The 13,143-nt window shown below is 38.8% G+C and overlaps 1 protein-coding gene across 2 annotated transcripts in view; it reads left to right on the top strand.

Annotated features, from left to right (window-relative positions):
• Positions 1–641: 641 nt before the first annotated feature.
• hip1rb (huntingtin interacting protein 1 related b) overlaps positions 642–13,143 on the top strand; it is a 33,406-nt gene continuing 20,904 nt past the window's right edge. For both annotated transcript variants that reach the window (XM_042488063.1, XM_042488062.1), the window contains exon 1: positions 642–932. In XM_042488063.1, the coding sequence (XP_042343997.1) occupies positions 840–932 (93 nt within the window). In that variant the 5' untranslated portion in view covers positions 642–839. The remainder of the gene's footprint in view (positions 933–13,143) is intronic.

Below are 13,143 nucleotides of genomic sequence, written 5' to 3'. Positions count from 1 at the left end.
GATGATGTCTTTGTATCTCTTATTGGTGTAATCTTCATCTGTAATATTTTATGAATTTTTATTCTTATTTAACGGATGTGATTTGCTTTTCTGGTCAGTTGACGGCTTTATTATCAGCCTGTAACCTGAAGCTGACAACGCATTGTGCTTCCACTTGTAATTAAATGTGCTATATAAATAAAGTTTTGCTTGCTTGCTTTAAAATAATGTAAAATTGTAATGGGCTACATTTCCATTCGTCACAGCAGTCAAATGAAGGCACATTCACTGATTTCAATCTGAGCTCCATTTTCTAGTCAATGTCACCACTACTTGATTGTTATTGTAAAAGCAGATGCAATCTCGGGATTAAGGGAGAATCACGGGGGGAAAAAACACCGAAATAATCCTCATGTGTTTTCATTTCATTGGGGTGACGTCACTGCCCACAGTTGAAGGAGATAGAAAGAAGCGCGCCAAAAAAAAACAAAAAACAAAAAAAAAAAAAACAAGAAAAAAAACCCAAAGCAGAATATTATAAGGGAAATGTAGCTGTTAAAAAGGCGTGTGTGGGAGCATGTCTGCAGGAGACATGATGATGATTATTTCCTCCACCTTGGGGGAGGATCCGTCCACGTAATGCAGGCAGGCAAACACCGTCACTTGCTCTTCCTCCTTCAGTCGCGATGCATCACCCGCGATGAAGCTGCAGTTTGGAGATGTCCCTCGCGCTCACAGAGAGAGTCTGGAGTCTAGATAGAAGAAGAAGAAGAAACCGCTGATATTTCCTGTCAACCTTTTTCCGTGTGTTTCGTTTTAATTAGTCCTCGTGCTGACAGCGTCTTAGGGAAGACAGGAGGATGAACAGCATTAAACAGGTGCCGTCTCGGGTGAGAACCAGGCGGACTGAGGCCAACCTCGGAGCGGAGAGGGAGCATTTTGACAAGCAGCAGGTAAAAATATAACACACCGGGACTCGGCGGGTTAATGCACACTGCGCTTTATTCAGGCCTGCTGTGGCTCTCACCGGGTGACCGTTTATATGTGTGTGTGTGTATGCGGGATCTCTGTGTACCGCATAGGCCACATTTCAAATTAGCACTTTGACTTGGGGAATTAGTGTTTGATACGTGAATCAAATGTCTCCAAGGCCTTTGTCTGATGGACAAAAATGTCCAAGTACAGCCAGCCAGGGACGGCCCAGAGACTTTTGTGGGCTCAGAGCAGGATTTGATTTGGGGGCTCCCTTCATTGTAACATATTCACATGGCACTGAACCAACTTCTCTACTGTAAATATTAGCACACACAATGTACAAATAAGCATGTAAAAACAAAGGTGAGAATGTGAGCAGCAGAATTGTGAAGTAGAAAACAGTAAATACAGTACTTGTTTATAACTCTACAAATTTTACCACAATATCCTGGGAGTGTTTGTTGTGTAGGGGGCAGTAAATTACCATTAAAGAAAAATAAATATCTGCCGACATGTCACCCATTGGTTTGTGGATCCAGGTGTTGAAGAATCGAGTTTGGCATTTTCACCGTCTTGTTTTATTGGAGCAAGAAGAGACCATATTTGGACCATAGATGTATTAAGAGAACTAGATACCGCTTTTATTCCTATGAAAGTTGCGCAATGGCACATGAAGCCAAAAATGCTCTATTTCCATGGTATTCAATTCAATTAAAAGCTTTATTAAGGACTCGGCTCATAGAGAGGTCCATAGGTGACAGCAGACAGCCTGTCACTCAAGTGGTCCCATCCTTAAATATGCGAAATTTTAAGCCTAAATTAAATGTAAAAGGGGGAAATGTAACTTTTCAGCACTGCTTGTGAATTACTTTCATAGCCCACCATAGCTGTCCATTTTGCCCGTCTCTGAGCTTTTTTCTTTCTAGTAGGCCTATTTGATGACAAAAAAAAAAAAAAATGTTGGTTTTTGTTTAGGTAATTGAGTTTTTATTTTGTTATTTTCTCTTTGTCATTAAGAAATATATTTTCCAGAACAGAGGACCTTAAGTAACTGCTCATAATGAGTAGGGCCAGCTCTGCAGCTCTGCAGCCAGCTATGGCACGACGCTCTACATGCTTTGTGAGTGTGTGCGTGCGCGCGCGCGCGTGTGTTTGTTTTTAAGTGTGTGTATCTTAGAAACAGTAGGCTACTTATCATTCATTATTTGGCCGAACTGTGGCTCTTACTGTAAGATTTTTTCTTCATTGTAAAACAAAAAAATGGGATAAACTTGATTATTTCACATTAGGTTTCAGAAACATGTGCTCAATTATCAATTCTGAGAGGTTTGACTGTTTAAACATAATTCAGATGAATCGTATAAGAAGCCAGCCATGTCCACACAGCGCTCCTCTGTATAGAAACACCATTCATTCCTCACTGAAGTCGGTCCAATGGTATCATGCTGATCTAGTCCTTCCTGTTTGGCCACCTTTCCTCCCTTACGGACATTTGTTTCTTTGTTGGATATAGCACTTAGCTTTAACGTGGAGATATTACTGTGGTGAGGAATCTGGATCAGTTTCCTTTGAGCACTGAAGGAATGAGGTTTGTCTCATTCTTTGTGCAACAACAGGTGCGTTGTGGTCTCTGGCTGTTACCTCGCTGCTGTCGTCCGCCAAGTAGACCAAACTCTTTAACCTCATACATGAGTAACAAACTAAAAATGTGTACAGTATTGTTGAAAAAATGCTTAAATTTGTTAAAGGAGCATATCACTCCCAAATCAAAATCTATACTTATCCTCTTGTCTGTAGTGCTATATATCAGTTTGCAGAGATGTCTGTCTTCTCTTGAAAATAATTGAACTCAATGGCACTCGGCATTATGTATTTTAAAAACTCAAAAGCAATGTCTTTTTCCAGAAATCATGACCCATTTGCTCAAGATTATCCACAGACTTAATTGTGAGCAGTTTCTTGTAGGAACTATTTTCTTTCTACAGAACTACACCCACCAACTGTACCACTGCACAGAAGCAGGCCAGGGTCTATTGAGCCAACTTAGTCGAGTCGACTTTTTTTATATAGCTCAATGTACTTAACACACCAAAAATATGCACAAAAAATAAATACATAAATACATTAAAATAATTCAAAAATAAAAATAAAATAAAATGGGGAGTGAATGCGTATTTCCATACATATGCAGAGGAGAAGAGACAGAGACGAAGAGAAAAGAAAAAAGAAATAGTAATAATAAAGAAATAGAGATTGTTCAATCTCCACCCACCAACATAGTGTACCCACCCATACACACATTACAGCTCAGCCGAGGAGGACGCCGTTTATGTTTCCATCTCATGCTGTTATGAGCATGAGCCTGAGTAGATGCATGCTTCTCTCTGCACTCTGATACGGTTGCATAGCATTGTTTGTTAGAAAGAAAATATATCCCACATAAAATGACATGATTTCTAGAAAAAGACAGCACTTTTGAGTTTTTTTTGGCGCTTTGAGCACCACAAGCTGAGTGCCATCTAGTTCCATTATATTGTAGAGAAGGCAGACATTTCTCCGTCCAATATCCCCAACACTCTACAATTATCACCAAAACAATCTAGACTGATAAACAGAACTGCAGGTGAGAAGAAAAATATGTATTTATTATTATAAAGATGAACCAGCTTGCAGCTGCTGCTTCAAGTGAAGCACACACACAAGTCTGACTTGGAAACGGGAGATTGAGTAAGACGAGGTTGAGTAACTAAACAAACTGTTTAACTGCTGCCTGAGAGTTCAGACTCGCAGCACTTTGAGTATAATACGATCTACAGTGGGCTGAGCCTTTTCTCCGCTGGGTGTGTTTTCCTCCGTCAATGTTTTATTTGTTTTTGAAGCACGTGTAGAGAGGTGGAGCTGAGGGGCTTGGACCGCTGCTTCTCTTTCACCTGGCTCCCTTCTTTATCATAAAGTGGCTACACTATATAACATGAAACATTTAATTGTACATTAATCTCCAGACTCCTTGTTTCTAGCTCTGCATTTACTTATTTAATGTTGCACCATATTTGTTAATCAGACCAGCAAATGGTGAAAAGAAGCCACAGTTTTGGTTTTAAAACTAGGCGGTGTTGCTTTACTTGTTCCACCAAGGTGTCTGCAGGTCTTTAGAAATCTTAACATTTTATTTAGGTCTAAAAAGTAATTAAATAGTCTTAAATTTGAATTTGTGTGGTCTTAATTTTCCCAGATATCTTATATAAAATCATTTATCCATCTTATCATTTCTTCTGTCAAAATGAGTCAAGCTCTTTTTTGTGAAGGTATATGATGTTACAAATCTTTAAACCTTTTTTAGTCTTTTTTTCTTTACCTTTTACCTGCATTTACCTGTTCGCGAAATGTAGATTAATCTACCTCACTTAAATAACCAAAGTCAAACCTACTTCTGTAAGGTACTGCATGCATACGTCTTAGAATTAGATCTACCTGTAATGGTTGAGAAAGAAAGTGATAATGTTTCCAAAAATCTGTTTTAAATTTGTTTAAAAATGATCTTTAAAAGGTTTTAGAAAGCCTTAAAGGTACTTGTCTGGTACCTGTAGACACCGTGTCCATGCTATGCAACAAACGCTCAACAAAACTCACCGCATGTTCACAATCGAGTGAAACCAGTTAAATTACCTGCTCTGAACTGGTGCTCGTTTATATGAATGACTGTCGGGTGCCACTGCTGAGCTGAATGAATCCACTGGCCAATACACAAATGAAGTAGGCAGTATGGGGAAGACTCCTGATTATTCTACGACTTTTCTCCGCCTCCTAATTTGCATTTTACTACGAGCAGTTTGGTGTTGGTGGAGACTAAACTGGTGAGCTAGTTGCACATGTTCTGACCGAGCTGCTTTAGTATGGCAAACTGTGCAACTGTTGGTTAAATGTGTCCTTTTAAATGTAACCTGTTGTGTTAAAAGGCTGCTGTGTGTAGGAGGGAGCCCCATATTTTTCTGTTATACTCTGTATTTTTGTCTCGTCACAGAGTTTCTGAGTAGTGCTTAGTCATCCGGTGCTCTTACTGAAACTCCTGCACCACCTCACTCTCACTCCCTTTCTCCTGCGTTCGCTTCTCTTTATGTTGACCTCGGTACCAAGGTGAAATGTCTCACACAGCGTCCTCTGTGTGTGTGTGTGTGTGCAGTGTTTGCTTTCTCTCACTCCTGTTGCCTGAGTGAGCGCCCATGAGAGAGGAAAGGGGGATGGGAGTACCGGAGGGTAAATACAGCTACTGAGTGGGAGCAGAGAGAGAGAGAATTAAAAGCACGCCGTTATGATTGTTTCACACTGAAATGAAAAAGGCTGAGGTGTTAAATGAAGATTTTTTTTCTAGAGAGATGAACATTTGTCAACAAACAAAGAGGATATTCAAGCTATGATTCCACCTCGAACCTTTTCTGTCAAGGTGTTTAAATGCTCATTATTAAATCATTTTTAGAGTGGAGTCTTTTGAGCACAAAGCACACACGTAATTCTCATGCATTATTTACAAAACATATGCTCATGATGGCCATAATATCCTTGTATTTTCACTGCAAATAGACCAATGTTAAAGTAGTGTTAATACTGCATCATACTGAGCATACTGTGCATATTGTGCTGCTCATAACCATAAACATCATGTGAATCACAAGCTAATTAACCAGCTCAGCCAACTGGCCAAAAACAGTCTGGCTGCTAAAGAACAGTTTATCTTTTGTTGAATATTTTAGTGGATGCACTATTAATAATTAACTTAGGCACAACCAAAAAATGACACATGACCTCGGTCTGTGCAGCCATTCATGTTTAAGTTAATTCATTCACTGTTTTTTAAGTTCATCCTCGGTTGACATATTTTCTCCTCAGTGAGAGTTTGATCCTCTGAATGTGAAAAGGACTTTTTTTAAAAAAAATCAGACATACTTTTTTTTATCCTTAGGAGGAAATTGCGATATGTTGCAGCTGCTCAGATATAAACGTGGTAGATAAAATATATATGGTATGTAAAATATGTGTCCAATGTGTGTGCACCAATATTTAACACAATTTAAAAATAAGACTTAGAAATGTGTAAAAGTATGTGTATCATATGTTAAATATAAACACAAGAATAGTTTAGTAAGAATACATTTAAATATTAGATTAAAAGGATATTGCGCAGTTGAATCGTTGCACAGAATTTTTGTACCATTAAGTCAGTCATAGCAGCGTAAATTACAAGTTTTATCAGGATATGATATATTAATTCTTTGGACATGATGCGATATTTGCTGTTATTGCAAAGTCTGCCACGATACAATTTCGATTTGATTTAATTCAATGGCCTGCCACTGATGTGAGAAGATATTGGTAAATATCCTTATCGTTTTTTTTCTTGGCTTCTTGCCGTCATCTGCCTGCTGCTGAGCTTCTGGCAAAGTTTGAATGTTTCGGAAGGAGGCGGGCTCAGTCGAAAATAGGCAAATCTTAAATATGACCATGTATAGATATTTTCACTTTACACTGATAATATTGGATCATTTATCACTGAATCAATATATCGATCCAGATCAATGTATTGTCTCATCAGTAACATTGTATTTTATAACTTAATATGTATCTTATGTGGCATCAGTGTTTGTAGTACATGGAAACCCTTTTTTTTCTTTTTTTTTTTGGCATACTAGAATACTACATTTTTTTAATCACCTTTTTAATTAAAGGTATTTTTTAAACTGTTTTTTGCATTGTATACTATGACATTAAAAAATATATTGGCATGACTTCTAGACTTTTTTGGTATAATATATGATGTTTCTATCAGATACTATATTATGACATTTGTGATAGCTTTTTTAAATGACATGTATTTTTTGACTGTTTTTTTAGCACACTGTTTTATGACATTTTTTATCACTGTTTTGAATGATATGTATTTTTTAGCCAAATATCCAGGTGTCCATTTAATCTGATGAACTCAATGTTTTTTATTCCACATGATAAATTCCATTGGCATATTTTTGCGTTAAGAGTAAAGCAGACGGTAAATCTGAGGGATTACAACTTTGCAGAACATCAGACGAACACCATGTGTTGTTTGTGGGCTGGAAGAGTGCTTTTTATACATCTGTTTGACGACAGACAGAGAGCAAAATATCCAGTGTGGGCTTGTGTGTTCGTATTATTGCCTTTGTTGATGTGGGAGAAGCTGTGCTGGTTTAATTAGAAAAGGGAGAAAGAAGCAGCATGGAGAGAAGAGATGAGCAATACGAAGTATGAATAATCTTTTAAAACCATTTCAACTGAGGAAGATTATTAAACTGAAAAAGTTGTGAAAGTGATCGAAAAGCACATTGAACTTTTTTTGTAAATCTAAATGCTTACTGTAACTGGTTCATCTGTGAGACTGTCACCACTTTCACTGACTTAACACACTGCTCAGGTGAATTGTTAGCGTTCTTGTTAGCGCCACATGCAGCTAAGAGGTGTGAGCTGTGCTAAAGTCTGTTTGTGACCTTGTCAGCCAGACCAGCAGCAGTCTGTTGAATTAAGCTGATAAGGACCTGCAATAAGTGCTCTTGCCTCGGGGCATTATGTCCAGTGAAAAGCAGCTCAGGTGTAGCGTTGATGCCTCGACCTCATTAACTCCACACACTCTGCCACACCACCATGTCCAGGCACATGGACACACTGCTGAAAGGCAAAGGAGATGACAAGGTAAGGCAGAGACGCCTCAAGGTTGGAGGTGTTAATGCAGCGTGGTGGCTGTGGACTGTGGCGGGAGCGCAGAGACGCTACAGAAATGCTAGCTGGCAATAGACCTTATGGCAGGCCTCAGGGATTAGTCCAGGCTTTCCCTCCCTCTCACTTCTCCTCTCTGCTGGTCAGAGGATTTACTGACGCTTCAACCAGATGCAGCACTAACGTGTTGGGAAGTCGGCAGTGTCAGCATGTCCGGAGCGCTTGGACGGAAATGCTCTGTTAGTAAAAAGTTTGGATTTCGTCTGACTTACCTTTTGACCGTGGCATTGAGGGAGTGGTATCTGTGTTTGTGTTCATTTGTGTGACTTGCGTGTAGGTTGATGTGAGGCTTGATAGAGTTTTTGTGTTGTGTGGTAGCAGAGCCTTTTTTTAGTTATAGTGAAAGATTACAGTTAAATAATAAGCTGTTAAATATGCAGGTAATCAAAGAGGCTGACATTAATTAGAACTGTAAGTTGATTTATCGGATAAAATTACATTTGAAGTTGCCTCGATCTCTAAGAAATTGTGAACGATCATCGTTTTCTTTTCGTTCTTTCTTCTTTTCTTCTTCGTTTCATTTGTTTGGGTTTTTTTGGTGTAGTTCGGTCCCTATGCAACCAGTGCCCATTACTTCTCCTACAGCCTAGAGCAAGGGCATGAAAGGGTATGTACACTGGAGTGCTCCAACGAGTGACACTGAAATCGGCTATTGCTTCCCAAAAAGCTGCATTACAGCACACGAGCTGGCAGGGCCGCATGATATGAAGAAAATATGTGATAACGTTCTTAAATATCCCAATAATGATATTTGTCGCAACACATGAACAGATATTAAAGAATATGCAGTTTTCTGCAGCTTTTAGTGATAAAATACAACCAATTGCTTGTTAAATTTAAAAAAAGGATAGGAAATTATTTCCAACATTCTTTTATTGAACAAAAACAACCAACACATAAGGCAAACTAATACTGGAAGACTTTAAAAAGACTTTAGTCTGGCACTCTCAAGTTTTTACTTACACACTGTAAGATTTTGCAAGGACTTGCAAAGCCACTATTTGCAAGACTACAGCTATATTCTGTTTATTTTTCTGATTATTTCCCATCCTAAACCTGGAGATAAATATTATGCTAAAACACCCTTAGAGAATTATAACATATTATCAATTCCTTATGTGTTCAAAAAAACACAAAACTAGAAAGACGAGATAAAAGGCGTCATATGTTGACATCATTCTTGTTAACTCGGCATCATTATCCGTGAATCCGCGAAGACAAACTGTATTTTTGTACAAACTTTACATTTTGGATTGTCGCTTCAGCTCGCCACCAGCCTCAGTTGGTTATCTGCAGTATTTTAGTGGGAGAAAACTGCCTTTTTAGCCATGTATTCAAAAGAAATCAGACAAATTTGCTGAGATGTCAAAGGCTTGTGAAAGGGAACAAGAAACTTTTGTCAATCCAGGCTTCAAAGGGTTAAACTTGTTTGATTTAGACAGCTCAGAGTAGACTTAGTTTTACGACCATCTTACACCAAATGATCGTGATTACAGGAGTGCGCACCAACTCCAGCATGATTTTATTCAGACATTGGAAATTCGTCTGCAACATAAAAATCGTGTGAAAAGTTGTCATAACTCAAAAAATCCCTGAGTATCAGTCTGTCGCAATGTGTGTATTGCAAAAGTTGGCGATGCAAAGACAACAAACTGTGCAGCCCTGTTAGCTGGTGATCATGTTTGGACAGTGATGGCTAACTCTCGTCCTGCACTGGGTGTCCTTCTCTTTTCCGTCCCTCTCGCCGCTCCCTCGCCGCTCTCTGACTGACAGCCATTCTGCATGTACTGTGAGAGTCTCCCTGCAGCCTCCCTGCTCAGCGGCCATCTGTTGAGGCCTCAGTGCCAGGCTCTGTGTGCCAGAGCGCGGCCCCCATCCAACCCAATCTTCTCCCCCAGCTGTCGGCCTTCCTCCCCCAACAAACCCCTCATTGTCACACAGGCCTCCATGCTAGCCCACTACACTTGCGCTGTGTAAACGAGGGACTGGCAGTTCATTTGCGTCAGAAGCAGGCAGGAGGAGGAGGAGGAGGAGGAGGAGGGAGGGGGGTCTCCTATTAACCAGTAAACTCACTCTGAACGCCACAGAAGCCCCTCTGTGCCTTGTTGTGTGGCCATGTATGTTTTGGTGGTTGTGTGTGTGGTTTGGAGTGTGGAGGCGACTCTCAGGTTTTGTAATGTATTAAAGAGGCTTTTATAGGGTTTTGTGGGATTAGGGGCCTCTGCTGTGATATGTGATCGGGTCTCAAACAAAAATGTGATATGGAGGATATGGAGCCTGTGTTTGAGGGTCAGACCACGAAGCTGAGTCTTATTGCTGTCATTTAATGGTATGTCCAACTTGTAGATATTATAGTTTCACACCCAGAGGGGTTTTTATGCAGGAAGATAATTTGGGAAGAGAGGCAGAGATTGAAGATGTTGCTGATTTAATGCTTGAACTGTATGTTGGATTAGTCTCTTATGCAACACTGTGGTGGTGAGGCTGGTCTGCTAGCATCATATAAACACTGTGGGCCTCAACAGATGTGTTAAAGGGACACAAAGGCACTTCGCAAACATCTAGATATGCATTTTTCTTAATCACATTTCTACCTCTTTCCTATCTAGGTGGCCTGAATATTAAAATAATCACAGCTAAGCACTTAAGGAAGATTATTAAAATAATGTATATTTTTTAGGGGTACGGTTAAGGCCTGTTCATATTGTGTTATATAGCGTTAATCAGTTGACATTCTTGTCTATAAGCAGCTGTACCGGGCTGAGTTTTAAAGTTAGAGTAGTGATACTGGTATCATATGAAACTAAAAGTACTGAGGAATCCAGGTGAATATATTTTTACTAGGACTGTCAGCATTTTTTCATTAATTGTGATGCGATTATAGTCCATAAATAATGCGTTATTTTTTAAAATTCCAGTTTTTTGCTGGCCAGCATTCCTGTCTTTTACTGGACAGACTGAGTTTGATAATACTGGTATCATGTGAAACTAGAAGTCTTAAGGAATCCAGTGGTACCAACCATATCATACTAGCTTCTCAGGAACAGAGCTGAAAAACGCTCCAAATTTAGGTTCGTTTTGGTGATTAAAAAAATAGCATGGCCTTTTCACAGACCTCAAGATATCTAAATGAAAATCTATTCTCACCTGTACATACATGCCCCCTTTATGCTAGTCCCATGAAGCTTTTTTCTATCATTTGATTCCTAATCAGGACAATCTGGTAAGAGCTGCTTCACCTTGCCAATATGTATTTCATAACTGTTTTGAAATACAAAATAATGGAATTGAAAACATGTGATTAAAAAATGTGAATAATCGTGATTTAAAAAGAATGAATTGCTTGATAGCCTTGGTGTTTTTCCAAACTGTGAACAGCACACAGCTGTGTTTTTCCTCCGTGTTTTAACAAAGACTGGCAGGTCTGGTTGATTGCAACACCTCAGTGGGACATGGGACTGTAGAGCGAGTTATTCTCTGGCTAAGTGCTTCTTTCTTTTTTTTTGCTCAGCACACTGCCCTCAAACAAAACACAGCACTGAGTTGTGACTTAAGGCGGGGCATGCCAATCCTGATTTAGCCGAGGGTGGTGTCATAATAGTCCTGAGTGATTGTGCTGTCTCGCTGCAGCTGCTTTAATCATTATGTAATCGTAATGTGTTAGTGAGTCAATGATCCAAATCTCTTTTGAAGGATCACAAAAGGCAACATCATGGTCAAGCACGTTCGATCGTATAAGGGATAGTTGTGTTGCATTTCTCGGCTGTGCAGTTGTGCTCAAATGGAAATTAATTTTATTCGATAATTAAAATGTAATTTGAAAGTGAGGAAGGAGGACAAAAATAATAACAACCTTTAGTGTAATCATTTGCCTATGGCCTCAATCAAAAAGACTTAATAAAATATATTTGATCATTTACTATTTTTTAAAATCTTCATGGAAATTAAGTTTAAACCTTGGAAGTCCTTGCATATTGTAGGACTTTGATTTTGACAAGATCTTGTGCATGTTATCTCTTTGCAAATCTCAGCACCAAACGCAGCTCACGATATTAGTTTCCCTGATTTAAGGATATATTGGACATTTGGTTATTAAATGCATTGATGTGAATGAATGTTTTACTTTGCTTATAATTACAAAAAATCTTTTTATCTTTGCTTATAATTACAAAAATCTTCGCACCTGGAAATCAGTTGGCCTTGGAAATAATTCATGAAAGCTAAATGTAAATTTTAGAGGGGATGCAGGGGACACATCCCCCTCAATATTTAAAATGTTTGCATTTATCCCCCTCAGTAAAAAAATAAAAGTAGCATAGGACTTTTATTTTGACAACAACACATGAACACCATAAATTGATGCAAAAAAGGCACAAAGTGAGGCACAAAAAAATCACCAGAATGCAGGAAATTAAGTGTTTAAGGCTCAAAATTTTCTTGTGGAGGACCCCCCAAAACCCCCATTTCATGTGTGTCCACCCCAGTGTTTAAATGAAACCTACGCTTTGGGGCGCCCAGTAGCTCACCTGGTAGTGCGGGCACCCCATGTACAAAGGCTATGTCCTTGCTGCAGCAGCCGCAGGTTCAAGTTCAGCCCCGGCCCTCTGCTGCGTGTCTTCCCTTCTCTCTCCTTTCTTTCGCTCTAATAGTTTGTCTAATGTCCATTCATCTTAAATGAAATATACGCCTTTGCATGAAAGACAAAGACACATTACAATGAAGTTTAGAGAGGAATTTACAGACATCACATCCCAGGCGTCCTTTAAATCCTAAAAGTTTGTGGACCCCGAGGGAAAGAAATCAAGGCTTTGAAAGTTTTTAAAATAGACACAAATAGGTCATTAAAAGTGCTTGAATTTATATAATTTGTGGAAGAACAGGAATTCTCCGTCTCTGTCGCTCCACTTACACAATATGTTTGCTGTGCTTTGTTGAAGAAGGAAAAAGACCACACAGTCTGCCATCACTGAAACACAGCACAATGAGAAGTGTTCACACATTCAAGCCTCTCTCTCTTTTTAATTGAGCTTCTGTAAAGCCTGCTAGTTCTCATTATAAAAACTCTCAGTGTTTTAACAATAATTAATCTTAATGTGTGTCTCAAACTATGTCCTGTTGGGTCATTGAATTTTGGGGGGGATTTGGCCTGGAAAGTCAGAAAAAGTCTTCAATATTTGATGTGTAATAAGGTGTTTGAACACTGTCACATTCATTTATGGAATATTTTGTTTTAATCATTATTTTTTTTTGTAATTCTCTTTATTTAAGTACAGAGTACAAATAATAAAGTCAGCACAACAAAAGAGCCTTTACTATCCAGGCTTTTTTTTTTTAACAAGAATCAAAGAAAATAATAGAAATTACAATTAACAAAAGATAGAAATATATGAA

This window comes from Plectropomus leopardus, chromosome 6 (genome assembly GCF_008729295.1).
Source record: "Plectropomus leopardus isolate mb chromosome 6, YSFRI_Pleo_2.0, whole genome shotgun sequence".
Taxonomy (NCBI): Eukaryota; Metazoa; Chordata; class Actinopteri; order Perciformes; family Serranidae; genus Plectropomus; species Plectropomus leopardus.
The sequence above is the reverse complement of the archived record's forward strand: the minus strand, read 5'-3'. Positions and strand labels throughout refer to the sequence as shown.